A 20,242-nucleotide genomic window follows, 5' to 3' on the forward strand; every position below is an offset into this window, starting at 1 on the left:
GAAAATCCAGATTTTTACATGGTATCGTCTGTTGGCCACAAGTTAATTTTTTCCTTTTTAAAAATATTAAGCTCATAGAAAAGTTGAAAGAACGATTTTGTTAATGAAGACCACTATATCCTTTCCCCCCTCCCAAACGTGTCCATGCGTGCACGTGCGTGCGCGTGCGCACACCCACGCACACACACACACGAGTGTAGTCTTTAAACATCAGGATGCCATCAGGATATTTTAGCATATATCTCACAAGAATATGGGCATTTGCCCACACAATCACATTACCATTACCACATCTAAGAAAATCAATATAAATTCAGTGATATTATCCAACACATCCAGTCTACTTTTAAATTTCTCCCGTTGTCTCCAAAACGTTCTTATCCAATGGCATGCTGAGGCTGGCTTGTACAGTGACAATGTGTGCATCTCTTCCAACTTCAAGTTCAGTGATATCACAGTAGCTTGACATTGGTCGTAGTGGGAATATTTATACCATGGAAATTGGCAATTACTAGAAGTCTGAGATCCTCCCTACCCCTGGCTAGTTGTTAAACAAAATTTAATGACACACCATTCTTCCTTTTTTTTTTTTTAACTTAACAGCATATATATATGCACACACACACACACACACACACACGCACACACACACACAAATTCTACATATATTTAATGAAGGTAATTTGACGAGTGTGGATGTATGTAATATGCTTATGAAGCCATCACTGCAATCAAGATAAACATGCACATCACTTTCATTAAGTTTCCTCACACCCTTTCATTTGTTTGTTTTTGGTAAGAATACTTGATGTAAGATCTACCCTTTTAACATTTTTTTTATGTGCACCGTTCGTATTTTAACTGTAGGCACTGTGTTGAACAGCAGACTGTCAGAATTTATTCATCTTGCTGAACTGAAAGTTTATATATATTGAACAACTGCCCATTTTCTCCTGTCCCCAGTCTCTGACAACCACCGTTCCACTCTTTGCTTTTTTGAGTTTAACTATTTTGAAGAAGAATCATATGATTTTTTGGTGACTGGCTTATTTCACCTACCATAATGTCCTCTCCAGGTTCATCCATGTTGTCACATATGGCAGGATTTTCTTGTCTTTTCTTCTCTTCTCTTTTCTTTTCTTTCTCTTTTTAACACTGAATATTCTGTTGTATGTGTATAGAACATTTTAGGTATTCATCTGTCAAGATCCCGATTTCAGTTCTTTTGGATAAATATCCAGGAGTGGGATTGCTACTTTTCATTTTTTGAGGACCCTGCATACCACTTTCCATAGCAGGTGCCCCATTTTATTTTCCCACCGACAGTGTGCAAGGGTTATAGTTTCTTCACATCCTCATCAAACCTGTTACTTTTATTGTTTTGATAATATTCATCCTATCAGGTATGAGGCGATATCTCATTGTGTTCTTGATTTGCATTTCCCTGAGGATTAGTGATGTTGAGCACCTCACCTTTTTATGTATCGGTTGGCCATTTGTATGTCTTTTTTAGAGACATTCAAATACATTGCCCATTTTTAAATAGGATTATTTGCTTTTGTTTTAATTGTAGAAGTCTCATATATTTTGGATATTAACCCCTTATGGGGAATATGGTTTACAAATCTTCTTCCCATTCTGTAGGTTGTCTTTTCATTCTGTTAATTGGTTTCTTTGCTGTGAGGAAGGTTTTTAGCTTGATGAAGTCCCACTTGTCTATTTTTGTTTTTATTTTCTGTGCCTTTGGTGTCATATCCAAGTGATCACTGCCAAGACCATTGTCAAGAGGCTTTTTCCTGGGGTGCCTGGATGACTCAATTGGTTAAGCATCTGACTCTTGATTTTGGCTCAGGTCATGATCTCAAGGTTTGTGAGTTCAAGCTCCACATGGGGGCTCTGAGCTGACAGCATGGACCTTGCTTGGGATTCTCTCTCTCTTTCTCTCTGCTCCTCCCCTGCTCATCCTCTCTCTCTCTCTTTCCCTCTCCCTCTCTCTCTTTCTCTCCCCCCCCCCCCTAAATAAATAAATAAATAAATAAATAAATAAATAAGAGAGGCTTTTCCCCTATGTTATCTTTTAGGGGTTTTAGATTTTTGGTTTTATGTTTAAGTCTTTTTTTTTTTTTTTTTTTTTTTTTAATGTTTAAGTCTTTAATCCATTTTAAGTTGATTTTGTGTGTGTGGTGTAAGGTAAGGGTCTGATTTCATTCCTTTGTATGTGGATAGCCAATTTTCCCAGCACCATTGTGTGCTCTTGGCAGCCTTGTTGAAGATTAATTTCCGGGCTCACGATTCTGCTCTGTTGGTTTATATGTCTGTCTTTATGCCAGTACTCTCTTGTTTTAATTGCCGTAGTTTTGTTTCTTAGTTCTAACAGGGTTTTTGTTTTTGCTTGTTGGAATCTTTAGTGTTTTCTATATGTAAGATCATGTCATTTGCAAACGTATTATTTTATTTCTTTCTTTCCAGTTTGGCTGCTTTTTATTTCTTTCTGGTGCCTAGCTGCTGTGGCTAGGACTTCCAGTACTATGTTGAATGTAAGTGGCAATAGTGAACATCCTTGCCTTGTTCCTGATCTTAAAGGCAATGTTCTCAGTTTTTCACCATTGAGTATGATGTCAGCTATGGGCTTGTTGTATATGGCCTTTATTATATTAAGAGAAATTCCTTCTGTACCTAGTTTGTTGAGAGTTTTAATCACGAACATGTGTTGAATTTTGTCAAATGCTCTCTCTGCAACTACTGAGATGACCATGCGGCTTTTATCCTTCATTTCGTTAATATGATATATCACTTTAACTCATTTCCATACGTTGAACTATATACCACTCTTCACAGTTATATTTTTTCCTGATTAAACAGCCAATCAAAGTTTACAAGTTGCATTTGCCTGTTAGGCCTCTTTAGTTTGTCCTATTCTGTAGCAGTCTTCCAGCCTCCAAAGGGCCCAACTTAAGATGGGCCAATATTATCTAGTTTGCTACCACAGAAACTATTTTTCTGAAATAGCATTTTATTTAAAAAAAAATTTTTTTTAACATTTATTTTTGAGACAGAGAGAGAGAGAGAGTATGAACAGGGGAGGGTCAGAGAAAGAGGGAGACACAGAATCTGAAACAGGCTCTAGGCTCTGAGCTGTCAGCACAGAGCCAGACGCGGGGCTCGAACCCACGGACCATGAGATCATGACCTGAGCCGAAGTCGGACGCTCAACCAACTGAGCCACCCAGGCGCCCCTGAAATAGCATTTTAATTAGTCTCCTTACTTTCATTTGCTCCTCTATAATCTATTCTCCAGAAAGAAATCTATTCTTTTAAAATCATAAATTAGATGATGTCACTCTAATACACAGAAGCGTTTGCTGAATGTGTGGTCAGGGAGGGTTTTCAAAAAACAGGAATATTATACCATATTTATATATTGTGAAGGATGGTCCAGGAGAGGGAGAGAAAGATTAGCAACTTGGGAGAGAAATTGGACAAATTATGGGAGAGGTCTTCTTGGGTAAGTACAAAAGGATGAAATCGAGAACACTAGCCGGAATTGCCCGTCAGAGCATAGGTAGTCACCCTTGGTGACAGGAAAGAGAGTTTGTGGGCACAGTGGCAGGTGGGTTAGGAAGTTGGTGGCAGGGAGATCTGATGACATTCCCCTTGAATTGTTACTATTTTCTCGTCTGACAGTGAACCGAGAAGGAAGTGGTAGAGATTGGGGGTGAGAGGAGATGATATAAAATAGTCATCCAGGAGATCAGATTGGGGAGTGAAGGAATTAGGGAAATCTAGCAGGATTTGGGGGCAGTCGTGTAGGCTTGAACTGAAGAGTGATCCATTAGGTACTACTGAGTGTTCTTCCTCCATCTAAGGTCAAGTGCTCAAGCAGAAGTTTGAAGTAGGTAGAGAGTTGGATTTTGACCAGAATTGCAGTTCTGTCATGCAAATATGAATGAATGAGAGGGGGCAATGAGTTGAGAGCACACACAAATGTGACACCATAGAATCACGAAGTCGAAGCTGGATGATGAAGGAAATGAGAAAATGAGGGGAGATGGAAAGTGAAAGATGGCAGGATGTTTGGATCAGAAGTCCCAGCAGTTTGAAGAGAATATTGTATTAGTAGGGGTTGGCTGGCAGACCATGACATGATTGGCAGAGAACGGGATGTTTGTAATTCAGACTGTGGACAGCTGCTCTTGCTGAGAGTGACAAAGCCAAGGCCTGCCCTGGCTAGTACAATAGCCACTCGCCATCTATAGCTGTTGAAGCTGAGACTTAAATGAACATTAAACAAAATGAAAAATGTAATTCCTTATTGGCACTAGCTGCCTTTCAAGTTTTTAATAGCCACGTGAGGCTAGCGGCTACCATATTGGAGAGTGAAGGTGAAACATTTCTGTGATGGTGGAAAGTTCTTCTCTTGGACAGCACTGGTCTAGAGTGTGAACATAGTAGTGAGTGGCTGAGATAGGTGGAGGGTGTGATCGTTAGAGGTAACCGGGTTAAGGAATAGAGAGAACGTGACCGGGAAGGATCGTACACTTGATTTTGAAATCACTGAGAATTATGAGAGAAGTAAGGGTGAAGAAAGAGACACTGAGTCAGAGATCTGTTCACGCTTCCACGCAGCTCTGAGCCTGAGGATGCTGGCTCCTCCCCCAGCTCCAGGTGTGGGTCGTTTGGTCAAAGGAGAATCCTGTCCCCGATGCGATGCAGGCCGTGAGGACTTGAGACACGAGGAGAGCTCTGCTGGAGACTTCAGGATACATACCTATTAGTAGTGTGAATGGGAAGCTGACCTAACAGGCTCCTACGCACAGTGGAACGAATAAGACAACATTTTATTTCTCTGTCATGTAACAATCAGACCACTCTAGGCTGGTAAGGCAGCTTTGTTGCCTGGGTGGTGCAGGGAACCTTGTTGCTTCTATGTTGTTACTTAGTCATCTCTGAGGAGTATGGTTGAAGCTGGTTTGCTTCGTGCTCCATTTCCATGGCACCCTCTTGCAGAAAGGAGTGAGGAAGTCCTCAGAGTAAGCAGTTCCCTTGCAAGTAAAGCAGGGATAAATGACACACATCGTTTCCATTCACATTCCGTTTGCAAGAACTTGATCACATGGCCACACTAGCTGCGAGGAAGGCAAGGTGGGCATATGACCTGGAAGAGGAGGGAAGCAGACTCTGTGGATACGAGTTGCCGTCTGCCATTTTCTGCTTCTGGAAGAATTCTGGAAGCACTTCTCTCCTTTTCTACAGGCGGTAGTCTGGAATTGGAGCCACCATCCCCTTATCGTGCTGAGGATGATGCTGGCCTAGGGATAAGAGTGGATCAGGGAACCATGGAGAGATGGCATTGAAACTCCTGGATTCGGTCCACCCCGAAGCCCATCTCACTGCTGGACTCCAATTACATGAGCCACAGGTCTTCCTTGTTGTGTCAGTCTCAGTTGAGTTTCTGTTTCTTACAGTTGGGATGTTCCACAAATTATGTAACCATTCTGCTACTCTCAGTGCAGTGTCTTTTTGCCGTTGTGAACAATGAGATAACTTTCCTCACGTACGTATCTTTGAACGCACGACTGTTTCTACAGGATGGATTCTGAGATGTGTAATTGCTGTCCCAAGGGATATGCACATTTAAAACTTTGGTAAATACTGCCAAGGTGCCTCAAAATGCACTTAATAACATTCTCATCCCACAATCACCATCCTCCTCTTCTGATGTCTTGCGACATCTCCCTTTGCCTTCTTCTATGTCCTGACTTTATAAAGACCATTTACAGAAGAGCGTTTGGGGACATGCGTTCTCTCCCCTGATGACATTTGCACTCAGCTTCCTTCCACAGCCACATGTTGCCCCTGCTGTTTCTGGCCGGAGCTCTAATTCCAGCCACTCTCTTTATAAAGGCTGCTTGTACTTTCATGGAAACAGATGCCGCAAATAACAACATCGCATATTTAAATAGCATAAATTTTACTTTGTAGGGAAATTTGATCAATTGTCTTATCCTAATGAAACAAGTTGATCATCTCATGTTTTCCCTTTTAGCTTAAACTTGTTAGGTTTGCTTTCAAATGTCTAATCGAGTTCTTTTTTGTAGAGAAAGAACTAAGTGCAGACTTTTTAAAAATCAAAATGTTCTGGAGTTAGGCTATTTACTTTATTAAAACATTTTAAAATGTTTATTTCTTTTTTTTCTTTTTTTTTCTTTTTGAGAGAGGGAAAGAGCGAGCGAGCGAGCCAGCAGGGGAGGAACAGAGAGAGAGGGAGACACAGAATCTGAAGCAGGCTCCAGACTCTGAGCTGTCAGTGCAGAGCCCGATGCGGGGCTCAAACCCACAGCAATGGGGTGCCATTGAAGTTAGACTTCAGGTGCCCCTGAAGTTAGACTTAAATAATGTAATTATTATATAAATAAATATTGTATAAATAATGTAAATTATTCTTAAATAATGTATCCTATCTTACTAAGGACAGGACAACCCTGAAGGGTGTTGTTTTTTTGTTGTCTATGGTTTCCGTGGGAATCTTCCTAAATTGGGAGAGTATTCAATGGAGTATTTTTTTGTTATGTTTCTATTTTAAGGGTTTTGTACCCAATTCCAAAGTGTGTGGGAGGTTTTTTCCCTACATTGCAATGCAATTCTTGGACACCAGTTGGGTATCCTACAATTGAACTCAATCCTGGTCCTTCCTACCTGGAGACAGCATCTGATTGCACAGGTTAGGGGCTCAGTCCTACGAGGTGCCCTTCTACTTGAGTTGCCTGCCCAGGGTGTCACCCATGCTTCTGATGACCAGCTATAGATGGAGGTTCTGTGACCCCTCCTTTGGTTTGATTAATTTGCTACAGTGGCTCACAGGACTCAGAGAAACATTTTGCTTGCTAGATGATCAGGTTATTATAAGAGGATATAACTCAGGAAAAACTAGATGGGAAGAGATGCATAGGACAAGATAGGTGGGAAGGAGGGGTGCCTGAGTGGCTCAGTCAGTTGAACATCCAACTCTTTAATTTTTTTAAGTTTTTAAAAACCTATTTTGAGAGAGAGAGGACATGGGGTAGGGGCAGAGAGAGAGGGAGAGAGACTTCCAAGGAGGCTCTGTGCTGACATAGTGAAGAGCCCAATGCGGGGCTCAAACTCACAAACCATGAGATCATGACCTGAGCTGAAATTAAGAGTCAGACCTTTAACCGACTGAGCCACCCAGGCGCCTCAAGCATCTGACTTTTTTTAAAAGACATTTTAATTTTAATTAATTAATTTTCAGAGAGAGCAGAGTGTGGATGGAAGAGGGACAGAGAGGGAGACACAATCCAAAGCAGACTCCAGGCTCTGAGCTATCAGCACAGATCCCGAGGCAGGGCTCAAACCCATGAGCTGTGAGATCATGACCTGAGCTGAAGTCAGATACTCAACCGACTGAGCCATCCCGGCGCCTCAAGCATCTGGCTCTTGATTTTGGCTTAGGTCATCATCTCATGGTTTGTGAGTTTGAGCCCTCATGGTTTGTGAGTTTGAGCCCCATGCAGAGCCTGCTTGGGGTTCTCTCTCTCTCTCTCTCTCTCTCTCTGCACCTACCCCACTTGTGTGCTCTCTCTCTCTCTGTCTCTTTCACAATAAATAAATAAAGACATTGGGAAGGGGTGTAGAGCTTCACATATTTTCTGAGGACATCACTTCCCCCCAACTTCTCTGTGTTCACCAATCTGGAAGCTCTCTGAACCCCATGGTTTTGGTGTTTTATGGAAATTTCATTTCATGGAGGCTGGCTCCTTGCACTGGTGGAGGGGGTATTTTTCTGTGGGGTAGATCTGATCTGTATGGTCACTGTGCCAGCTGGAGCACCCCATTTTGTTGTATAGGGCATTTTAGGGGAATAAGCCCTTACAAGCAGGAACATCCCTTTACTTTTATTAAGAAATTATCTTTCAACATAGTGATTCGATGATTACATACGTTGCAAAATGCTCACCATAAACGTAGTTACAGTTACGTCTGTCAGCATACAAAGTTGTTATAATATTACTGACTACAGTCCCCATCCTGTACTTTTTACCCCCATGACCTACTTATTTTATAACTGGAGGTTTGTGCCTCTTAATCCCCTTCTCCTATTTTGTCCCTTCCTCCAACCCCCTGTCCCTCTGGCAACCACCTGTATTTATGAGTGAGTCTGTTTCTGGATTTTGTTGCTGTTTTGTTTGTTCTTTATTTTGTTTTTTAGATTCTATATATAAGTGAAATCGTATGGTATTTGTTTTTCTCTACCTTTTTACATTCTTTTAGAAACATTCCAGTGAGTTTACTGAACCCCCAATTCTTTTATGGTCTTTATGAATAGATACCTCATCCCCTTATCTCTTTCCCCCTACCTTTACCCCAACTTGTAAAAAAGAGGTTAAAAGACCACTTGAAACAATCAGTTTTGTTGTTTTTTTTCCTTTCTTTTTATTTTTAATCATCTGATATCACAAGAGGATTATTTTAGTACAACCAAATCTTTTATGAAGTAGGGAGTTTTAGTTGAGGCCCGTGAAAATAGTTTATATGAGAAAGATAGAGGAAGGCTCAGAGGGCTGTCTTTAATAGCTGTCTCTTGTAAAATGAACCTGGAACCTTCCAGCAGCCTTCAAAGGCACCGAAATCTTGGTTATCTGCCTCTAGCACTGGAAGCAGGTGGAGCAGCAAGAGGCCCAGGAAGACCGGCAGGAGGGGACAGGAAGTGGCTGTCACCACTTGCACATGGCTTATGGCTGTGAATGCAATGTTGTGTCAATGGCAGAACAGAGCACTGTAAATCTATGGTGTGCATCTGATGAGCCATTTGGGTAATCTTTTATTTATAGGAAAATTAGGAAAATGGCCATAAGCAAAGCCAGAAGGCTTAAGAGTTTAAGTAAGCTTGCAAAGGGAGATGGGGATTCTTGTACACTTCGAGTTTTGGTGACTTTGAATGTTCGATCCCACTGGGTCAAGATGGCATTTCTGGCTCCTTCCCATTTCCCTGGGCCGGTCAAGCGGAACTGGTATGGTGTGAATGGGCCGAAGAAGATGGTCAAGCCCAGGCGTGGGTCCATCAGGAGCATAGAGAATAGGTTGGGTTTTGCATTGATGTAGGTCAGGAGTTCATCTATGTATGTGATATAATCTGCTTGTAAAGCTTTGCAGTAACACAAGCCAAACCTTTATAAAAGGAAAATGGGGGATAAAGAGAAAGACACAAAGATAAGATAATGATAACCCAGAGCAAGTCAACATGCCAAAAGTAAACAATGATGCTAGAAAATTTGAAATGTTCTCTTTTGCTTTTCTTTTTTATTTGAGAGAGAGAGACAGAGACAGAGAGAGAGAGGAGCCGGGGAGAGGGGCAGAGGGGGAGAGAGAGAGAATCCCAAGCAGGCTCCATGCTCAGCACAGAGCCCGATGTGGGGCTTGATGCTATGAACCTGGGATCATGACCTGAGCTGAAATCACGAGTCAGATCTCAACTGATTGAGCCACCCAGGCACCCCTGAAATGGTTTTTGTATTATTTTCTGCAAGCCCATAGCTGTCTAATGGTCTCATTGCATTTTTTTTTTTAATACAAGATGAGCTCCTTGACAAGATACTCTATGCATATGGTGTTCCAAATGCTTATAATGCATCTAGTATTTCTCTGCTTCTTTTGTCAAATATTTAGGAATTTCTAGAAAAAAATTTATTTACATAATTTCACTATTACTAAATTTTTCTAAAACTCAGTTATTGCTAGATTTATATAATGTAAAGTCCACAAGAATCAATAAGGTGGAATTTCCTGTAATGCTGGTGTTGGTCCTAAAATCACCAGCTGACCTATGTGACAAGAAGCTTTTCCACTGTGCAGCTCTAATTAATTATCTATGTTATAGCACAATTCCATAATGGAGATCAAATCACATTCCAGGTTGAGGGTGAAAAAGAGGCATCTAAAATGTTTTTTGTTATTTTGGGATTTAGCACTTTGACAAGGATAGCTCAACATGAAGTTTGGAAATATATTTAAATTAGAGAAGTGATAAAAATAATAAAAAAATAAAAATTATTTTTTAATGTTTGTTTATTTTTGAGAGAGACAGAGGCAGACCATGACTGGGGGAGGAGCAGAAAGAGAGGAAGACACAGATTCCAAAGCAGGTTCTAGGCTCTGAGCCATCAGCACAGAGCCTGAAGCAGGGCTCAAACCCATAGACCATGAGTTGAAGTTGGACGCTCAACCGACTGAGCCACCCATGTGCCCCAGTGATAAAAATGTTTAAATGCAGTGATTTATTTATTATTTAAAAAATTTTTTTAATGTTTATTTATTTTTGAGACAGAGAGAGACAGAGCATGAACGGAGGAGGGTCAGAGAGAGAGGGAGACACAGAATCTGAAACAGGCTCCAGGCTCTGAGCCATCAGCACAGAGCCTGACGCAGGGCTTGAACTCACGAATTGCGAGATCATGACCTGAGCCGAAGTCAGACGCTTAACCGACTGAGCCACCCAGGCGCCCCTAAATGCAGTGATTTAAAAACTTTCTTTTGGTATCAGAAAGCATTTTTCGAGTGATAATTTATATTAAAGCCCAAAACAGTCTAACAGTAAACAAAATCAGAGATGTTTTAGTTGGGTTAGGAGTGAGGATGAGAGTCAGTGGGGTGAGGGGGGAGGCCAACACTCCTTTCTTTTCTGCTGCTTCCCTTCTGTAATCCCTGGTCCTTGAGTGTGAGCCAGAGAGCAGAGAATAAGTGGAAACTTCTCTGGGAACAGGGTCAACAAACTTATTCTGGCAAAAGGTCAGATGGTAAGTACTTTAGGCTTTGAGGGCCATGTTATGGTCTCTATCTCAACAACTCAAAAGCAGCTACATGTAAATATGTACATGAATGAGTGTGGTTAGGTTCTCATGAAATTTTATGTATGGCTACTGTGATTTAGATTTCATATGAGGCACCTAGGTGGCTCAGTTGGTTAAGCGTCTGACTTCGGCTCGGGTCATGATCTCATGGTTCGTGAGTTCAAGCCCCATGTGGGGCATTGTGCTGGTGGTTCAGAGCCTGGAGCCTGCTTTGGATTCTGTGTCTCCCTCTCTCTCTGCCCCTCCCCTGCTCATGCTCACTCTCTCTCTCAAAAAATAAGTAAACAAAAAAATTTTAAAACAATAAATTTCGTATAATTTTCACATATCACAAAATATTCTTTTATTCCAACTCTTAAAAAACATAAAAGTTCAAGTGGTTGGCAGATTTGACCTGCAGGACATAGTTTGCAGAGTCCTGACTAGAGTAGAATCTAAATAAAACAATAGAGTTGAATACAGATTGGTTGAATGAATGAATAAACAGACCCTTCTAGCATCAGAGGGGATAAACACAACTCTTTGCCTGCTGATTATGAAAAAGGCGTGGAATAATGTATCTGGTAGATGGGAGTTAATTGTATTTGGTTTAGAATCCAGACTCCATGTGGTGCTAGATAATTATGGTCTGAAGTGACGATTTTGGGACCTTTAAACTTTTCAGTTCCCCTTCTCCCCACTCTCCTTAACAGGCTATGCTAGTTCCCCCCCCCCCTAAATCTCAGGCTCTGCCTCATGTCTCTCTGCTATTGTTTTACCAATTTGAGTCATGATTCAAAAGGATGCATAAGAAGTTAACTAAGTTAACTCACCCACTGGGTTTGTTTTCTTTTCTTGCATTGACTTCCTCAATCATGACACTTTGCGGTGGTAACTTATTTATACCTGTGAAACAAACAAAAAAGGCAATTTAATTTCAGGCCTGCTTGCTTAGTGGGTGAAGATGTTTTATTACTGCTTATCTTTATTCCTGGTACCCAGCGACTCATCTGTTCTCCTCCCAAAAATATTAGCTGCCTACAGGGTTGATGGTAAGTTTTTGGTAATAATGCTACCAGCTGAAAAGTTATAAGCATCTGGTCATCTCACTAGTTATCTGATACAACATAACCTCAGAACTGAATTCTGTCACTTGATTGAAGTTTTATACTTTAATTGAACCGGTTAATTCAGTGAAAACAACAGATAGACACAACTTGTATTTTTTTGACCCCTGATTTATCTTTTGTGCTGGTAATGGCTCAAATTCATTCTGATAGTGTAATTCCATGAAGAATAGAATGAATCCTGCTTTTAAAGATTCTGTTGTTTGAGATAGGAGCTGGGGACGCTCTCAAAATTTCTAGTATCCAAAATAACATAGTAAACAGAAAACATATGCCCTGAAATTTCTCATGCACGTACCTTTTAGGACTCGAACAACCCATCGTGCTTGGGTCTCTCCAGTGGGTATGATGGAGCCCAAAGGTTTGATGAGGCCAATAACAGCCAGAGTTGGCTTTGGCAGATGTGCAGGGAAGATGTACTTGTACAGTGATGCCTGGCCATTTTCGACTTTCACTACGGACTCATCAAGGAAGGGGAAAGCAAAGGTGTATCCAGTGGCAAAGACAATGATATCAATGGGCTCTTCCTTTGGGGTGTTGTTAAATATGACAGAGTTTTCCTTCACCTCTTTTATGCTTGGCTTGATGAGCACTTTCCCAGTGATGATACGGCCTGGGAGTTCATCATTTAGCACAGGCTCTCTCAGCTGTGTCCTAAAGAGAAACATGGGCAGGGAAGAGATGTGCCGGTGACCAGTGTGGCTGGCCCTTCCACCTCCGTCCCTTCCCTTCCTCATTCTGGGACTCTCCCCTTGGCCAGGCAGGAGGTGCCAGTCTTGGGAGAAGTGGCACTCGGTAGGGAGCTGTGTGCCCTCCGTGATGGCTTGGGTACACCTGATCCACGTTGGTCCAGAGTGGAACCTGGAGGAAGATCAGACGAGATCTCTGGGCTACGATGCCAACCCCGGGAATGGAGTATCCTTGTACCGACTCAATGAGAAAGTAAAACCGTCTATTCTTCTTAATGGGATAAATTGTAGGCTGTAACTCAGATACAGACTGAGTTAAGTACAGACTGAGGTCAAGGTCATCTTGACAAGGGCAAGAAGGCACTGCTGCTGGAGAGATGGGCAGGGGCCACTACAACATTTGATTCTTCCCACACAGGGAAACAAGCCAAGCGTGTTGCTTCTACCAAAAGAGTCGTAGACAAGTCATTGTCTTTCGAGCGCTGCAGCTGAGGGCTACGTAACCTGCCTAGGTCATAGAGCTCACTTATCACTACGTGAGCTTGGGCAAGTGGCTGAACTTTGCCAAGCCTCGGTTCACCCACAGTAAAAAGAAGATTAAGTAAGACTTTAAAAAAGGGTTGTTGACAAGATGCAATACCTACTTTCACTTACCAAGAACTCAAAATAGCTAGCTATTAGGAAATACACTGGGATGAAGTTTTCCTTCACGTTCGGTCGATATGATGTGTTGTTGCCTGGTTTGGCTGTGCCAGTGGAGGCACAGAGCCTCCTCTTTCCTCACAGCCCTCAGCAGATACCCTCCGTTTACCTGTCTTCCGGTACCAAGCCGTAATTTGCATGATGGAACCAGCTGTTCATCTTTCTTGCCAGCAGCCAGTTCACAATTGGAGTTGGGAGAGAATTTCTGAACATGTTCTGAAACCGAGTCGTGAACACCATGTCCCACGGGTACCCTGAGTCGAAGACTCGACTGATCACCCACGCCCCGCCGGTGGTGCTGAGGAACACCTGGAAGCAAAGAAGCCACTCAGTTTGACACGGTGAGCCCGGCTGGCTTTGCCAGAGAGTCAAGAGGTCTCGTCATTGGAATAGCGCCTGAAAGTCTCCCTCCCTCAAAATACACCCTCCACAAGATGGTTTTGGCTCCTCCGGCTCCCGCTGTAAAGTTATTCATTTGAGATAACGGTTTGGGCACTTAGAGCATTAAAGTGCCTTCGAACGTATAACTGAACACTTATTATCTGCGAGACACAGTGCCAGACACCTCAGTGAGTGAGCTACTGTGGCAACCCAGAGCGAGCTCAAAGTCTCGTGTGAAAAAGCAGCGAGCGGGTGGGTACAGTTTTGCATGCTAGTAATTGTAGGGCATAAGAACAAGGTGTGGCAGCAGGTGAATCTTGTCTATAAAGAGTTTCAATAGAAACCACTGTTTAAACTGACAATAAATTTCAGTAACACAGTTGGTTTTGGTGAATTCCTTAAAAAACACTTTTTTTTTTTAACAGGTTAGCTGTTTGAGTTCACCAGCTGACTGAGTTTGAAATTTCCACATGATAAGAGAGATAGAAATAATATGAAGGGAAATAGAATATGCCACCCACATGTCTCCTGTGGGGGTCGGAGTGGATGGGACTGTGTTAATTTTTATTTCAGGACCTCCTTTCTCTTCTCTCAGGATGTCTCCACCAAACTGCGAAGTCTCTCCAAATCAATCAACCAATCAATCCTTTTTTTGAAAGTTCCCGAAGGGAATATCAAAATCACATTTCCAATCCTTTTCCTTCATAGCTATTTTTGCTCTTGCAATTATTATTTTTAAAGATTTTATTTTTAAGTAATCTCTATATCCGACATGCATCTTGAGCCTACAACCCCAAGATCAAGAGTTGCATGCTCTACTGATTGAGCCGGCCAGGCACTCCTCACTCTTGCATTCATTCATTCATTCATTCATTCATTCATTTATAGAGCAAGAACAAGAGAGAGAGAGAGAGAGTGCACAACCCAAGTGTGAGCACAAGCGGTAGAGGGGCAGAGAAAGAGGGAGGGAAAGAGACAGAATCCTAAGCAGGGTCTGCACTGTCAGTGTTAAGCCCGACATGGGGCTTGAACTCACAAACCATGAGATCGTGACCCGAGTTGAAATCAAGAGTTGGACACTTAACCGATTGAGCCACCCAGGTATCCATGACCTAATTATTTATACTTATTTAGTTGGCATCTGTGTCCGCCTCAACTCTATGCTCCATTATGGCAGCAATCTTGCTTTTTTTTTTTTTTTTGAGAGAGAGGGCTCAAGTGAGTGAGGGGCAGAGAGAGAGGAAAAGAGAGAGGGAGAGAGGGAGGGAGAGAGAGAAAGAGAGAAGTGGGACTCACACTCACCCGATGCGGGACTCAAACTCAGGAACCTTGAGATCATGACCTGAGCCGAAGTCAGATGTTTAATTGACTGAGCCGCCCAGGTGCCCAGAAATCTTGTTTTTATTGTATTCTTCAGTGATTCCCCCTGTGCCTGGCACAATGTTTGGCACATCAGAAACCAACAACTAATATGTATTTGTTTTTAACAAGTGCCAGCTGAGGAACGTTAATTACAATTATTACATAAACTTTACTAGGGAGAGATCACTGTGTTGGGGCAACATAGCTGGGGAGGTACAAGTGGATTGTAATAAAGGGGAAAAGAGCACCAAAGGGAGGGGTGTGGTATGAGCAAAGGGGAAAAACACAGGAATTGGAAAAGGCTCAGAGTAGTGGGAGATAAAGTTGAAATGGCACATTTGAACCAGATTAAGGAGAACTCTATAAAGCAGGGCTAATCCATCTGCAATTTATTATTATTTTTATTTTCGCTTTTGTTGCTTTTATTTTATTTTACTTTATTATTTTCGTGAAAAGAGTTTCCCCGTACATTTTGGCAGGATTGAGGAGCCAGAATAGCTTTTCTAGCTTCTGTTGTTTCACAAAGTGATTAAACGTGGCCTGTGCTTTCTCAGATCTGCCTCCTCTGCTAACAGCACAGAGACTCTCTCTCCCTCTCTCTCTGCCCCTCCCCTGCTCTCTCTCTCTCTCTCAAATAAACAAACAAACAAATAAACATTAAAAAATAAAATTAAAAAATCTGGTTTTTTTGTATGTGTGTGTATTTTAGGCATTTTTATTTCTTTCATCTTTTGTCACTGTTTGCCTGAGGCATGCATCTTAAGCTACAGTTTTTCATTAGGTAACATCAGGGTACCTTTTCTGCCAGGTGGCTGGCCTCCACAGCAATGTCTGTGCCCGAATTCCCCATTCCAACCACAAGGACTCTCTTGTCCTTAAATATATTTGGGTATTTATACTGTCGGCTATGAAAGTACTGGCCTTTAAAGGTATTTATACCTATAGAAAAAAAAAAGTCAAATGAAGAATTTTATAGGATCAGTAAATGAAACATATGCATTGCTCCATTAATAATATCCCTTTGATTGGGGCACCCGGGTGGCTCAGTCGGTTTAGCATTTGACTGGCTCAGGTCATGATCTCACTGTTCGTGGGTTCGAGCCCCACGTTAGGCTCTGTGCTGACTGCTCAGAGCCTGGAGCCTCCTTCAGATTCTGTGTCTCCCCCTCTTTCTGCCCCTCCCCTACTCGTGCTCTGTCTCTGTCTCTCTCTCAAAAATAAATAAACATAAAAAATTAAAAAAAATAATATCCTTTTGATGGATTATTTTGGTTGTTTTTAATAGCATGCTCAATTTTAAGAAAATCCAAAATTTGAATACATAACTTTTTAAGACACAGAAATGAGTGATTATTTATTTAATGGAGGTACTTATTCCATCTCACTAGATAGGCCTCTGGGTTTATTTGCTACTAAGTTGAAATATCATGGCATAAAGATTAATTAAGCCATTATTACCAATTTTATTTATTTATTTATTTAATTTTTTTTTTTAATTTATTTTTAAGACAGAGAGAGACAGAGCATGAGCAGGGGAGGAGCAGAGAGAGAGGAAACACAGAATCCAAAGCAGGCTCCAGGCTCTAAGCCGTCAGCACAGAGCCTGACACGGGGCTTGAACTCACAAACTGTGAGATCATGACCTGAGCTGAAGTCAGAGGCTTAACCAACTGAGCCACCCAGGCGCCCCTATTTATTTTTTTAATTTAATTTTTTATTTTTTAAAATTTACATCCAAATTAATTAGCATATAGTGCAACAGTGATTTCAGGAGTACATTCCTTAGTGCCCCTTACCCATTTAGCCCATCCCCCCTCCCACAACCCCTCCAGTAACCCTCTGTTTGTTCTCCATATTTATGAGTCTCTTCTGTTTTGTCCCCCTCCCTGTTTTTGTATTATTTTTGTTTCCCTTCCCTTATGTTCATCTGTTTTGTCTCTGAAAGTCCTCATATGAGTGAGGTCATATGACTTTTGTCTTTCTGACTGACTAATTTCACTTAGCATAATCCCCTCCAGTTCCATCCACGTAGTTGCAAATGGCAAGATTTCATTCTTTTTGATTGCCGAGGAATCCTCCATTGTGTGTGTGTGTGTGTGTGTGTGTGTGTGTGTGTGTGTGTGTATATATATATATATATATATATATATATATATACCACATCCTCTTTATCCATTCACCCATCAATGGACATTTGGGCTCTTTCCATACTTTGGCTATTGTTGATAGTGCTGCTATAAACATGGGGGTGCATGTGTCCCTTTGAAACAGCACACCTGTATCCCGTGGATAAATGCCTAGCAGTGCCATTGCTGGGTGGTAGGATAGTTCTATTTTCAGTTTTTTGAGGAACCTCCGTACTGTTTTCCAGAGTGGCTGTACCAGCTTGCATTCCCAAGCCATCATTACCAATTTTAAAGTTGATGGAAATCAGTGATAGAATTAGTTTGTTCTATTTACTAATATTTGACTATCTAGAGCTTCTCCCAAGCAAGGAGCAAGAGCAGAGAAGTTAAAGGGAACTATGAGTCAGCGCCTCCACTCTTTTCAGCAAACTGTTTTTGGCATCTATGTGCTTGGACCTGGGCTAAGTTGATATTAGAGAAATAAGATAAACAAAATGTGGTTCCTATTCGAAAAGATCCATGTTGGCTGGGGAAGTTCACTGATAGCTCACCTTGGTGACCGACTATAACGCAGACTGAGTTTGCTGAGGCAGCAAGAGCTGGCTCTGAGAAAAAGGGATCATGTTCGCCACGCTGGGTTTAGCTCTACTGTTCTAACCAGAAAGGATATCTCAGGCGGTTGATGCCAAATGTCTCACTGAAACATTAAATGTGAATGGAGAGTTTTGGAAAATACTCTCAGGGTTGCATAACACAAAAGTTAAGAGGTGCTGTACAAAGAACCTTTTTTTTTTCCAGGAAAAGTGATAAGACACCTAGATTCTCAGGGGATAAATATCGGTGCTTGCGGCAAACAGCCTTATCAAGGTTTGGTTCACCCTTAGTTCACCTTGAAACATTAGAAATCTGACATGAATCTCAGTTAAAACCCACCACAATCCCGAGCACTTAGAATTTAATAATCGTGCAGCCAAGTTCAAATATTAATTCAGACAGGACTCATCACAGATCAGAGAATGGCTGACAAGGGAGAGCTTGGCAAGTTTAAGGAGAATCATAGAATTATTATCCCTGGATGTTAAATTACCTTAGATTTTTCTCCAGATCAGGGTCTTTTGGATCAGAAATGAACAAAAATGAGACTGTGTCTGAGTCACCTATCACACTAATATTTTCCCCCCCTTTTATCACAGGAGGATAGAGCAGGCACTTTTTTTAGGTGAATGTGGTTGTGTTAGTAAACACACCAGAGTGTATATATCTGAATGATTGATTACAAGTAGTTATTTTGGGAAGTTGTACATTTATTCTGTGAAGTTACGCATTTATTCTGTGATACCTATTATTTTTACTAAGACTTTTTGGAACATCTTTGGAATTGACTCCAGACAATGTGCCTCCAGGGGTGCCTCAGTGGCTCAGTCTGTTGAGCGTCTGACTCTTGATTTTGGCTCAGGTCATGATCTCATGGTTTGTGGGACCAAGTCCCCCGTCAGGTTCTGTGCTGGTGGCGTGGAGCCTGCTTGGGATTCTCTCTCTCTCACTGCCCCTTCCCTGTTTGTGCTCTCACTCTCTCTCAAAACAAACAAACAAAGAAACAAAAAAGAACAATGTACCTCCAGACACATGTTTTCAAATGTCTTCAGTAAATCTGAATTTTTCTAATAGTTAATGATGACCCCAGGAATTACGTACAGACTAAGTAAGTCTGTTGTGAGGCAGAGAGAGAGTTTGTGAGATTTTGAGGACTCTTTTTCAAATCTAAAGTCACAAAACCTTAGAACTCAAAAGCTCCTTAATGGTTACCTACCCAGGGATTTCAAATGGCCAATTGGTAGTAGCCAGTGAGATATTGAAAAGGTCTGCAAGTCCCATAGAGCTCTGTTTGCTTGATTTGTGATGTATGCTGTTGGATAAGGTGGTCAATTTATGGGCAAAACCCCAGAGGCTTAGAAAGGTTAACCGGAAGGCCCAAGGTTGTATAGCTTGTTAGCTGTGTAGCCTAGAATCTGTACTTCCTGGGTCTCAAGCCCATCCTATTCAAATTGAGGACACTGGTTCAGTTGCTTTCTGGGTACACCTTATCCTAATCTGACCTGACTTGAATGACGTCTGGAGGGCAGACCCAGCACCAATGGATGTATGTGAGTTGTTGTAAAATAAGCATTTGTATCATTTGCAGGTCATGTGTAGACTGTGATTCCTCTGCTGGACTCCTATAAAACTCTTTTCATTCCTTCCAGACAGGCTACATGTTGTCATATCCACCCCTGTATTTTTAGCACTTTGTGTAATTTGGCACCGTTGGTGCCAAATAAATTCAGCGTATTCTCTATGTCATGGAACTTTCTGGATTCTTAGGGTGATCTAGTACCAGGCACTCCTTCCTAGGAGTTTGGAGGGGCTTGCCTACTTAGGGATTTTCTCTGTGGACAAGAACTGAGAAAGGATTGGGTTGTCTTGTGGGGTGGCTATTGATACTCTCTCAGGGATGTTGGGGAATAGTTCCTTATATCGTGGACTTGGGGCTTTTTGATTCAAGATTCAATTCCACGGCAGTTTTCAGGATGTGCTTCGTCCTAACTTGGCCGGACTTGCATAAGCTCTTGGGGCATGGGAGGTGTGTGAGTTTATTGTAAGACGAGACTTGAGATCACTCCAAGTCATATTTAGATGATGAAGAGAAAAATTTCCTAAAGTTTTAACTTCTTGAAAACTTACTGTGGATAAAATAAACCAAATCATTGTGTTTTTTATTCCCTCTGCATTGTAATCCAATGGAAATTTGACATAGATTAACATGAATCATGTTTGCAAAAACCAGATAAGGAAACTGGGACTCAAAGATGACTTAACTTGCCTTCTAAGATTCTTTTCTCTGTTGACTTCTGACCCAGTGCTATAAACGTCTGATCTAGCTAAACCTCTATGGAACAAACGAACAAAAATCGCACTACTTTTTTAAAAATTTGTTCACTGATCGACCTTTGTGGCCTCTAAACTCAGCTTTG

The 20,242-nt window shown here is 41.6% G+C and overlaps 1 protein-coding gene across 2 annotated transcripts in view; it reads right to left on the reverse strand.

Annotated features, from left to right (window-relative positions):
• Nucleotides 1-8,426: 8,426 nt before the first annotated feature.
• Nucleotides 8,427-20,242, reverse strand: part of FMO1 (flavin containing dimethylaniline monoxygenase 1) — a 30,734-nt gene continuing 18,918 nt past the window's right edge. For both annotated transcript variants that reach the window (XM_053209111.1, XM_027046193.2), the window contains 5 exons: nt 15,902-16,044; nt 13,472-13,671; nt 12,270-12,625; nt 11,678-11,750; nt 8,427-9,186 (listed from right to left, as the gene is read on the reverse strand). In XM_053209111.1, the coding sequence (XP_053065086.1) occupies nt 8,844-9,186; nt 11,678-11,750; nt 12,270-12,625; nt 13,472-13,671; nt 15,902-16,044 (1,115 nt within the window). In that variant the 3' untranslated portion in view covers nt 8,427-8,843. The remainder of the gene's footprint in view (nt 9,187-11,677; nt 11,751-12,269; nt 12,626-13,471; nt 13,672-15,901; nt 16,045-20,242) is intronic.

Source organism: Acinonyx jubatus, chromosome E4, assembly GCF_027475565.1.
Source record: "Acinonyx jubatus isolate Ajub_Pintada_27869175 chromosome E4, VMU_Ajub_asm_v1.0, whole genome shotgun sequence".
Lineage (NCBI taxonomy): Eukaryota > Metazoa > Chordata > Mammalia > Carnivora > Felidae > Acinonyx > Acinonyx jubatus.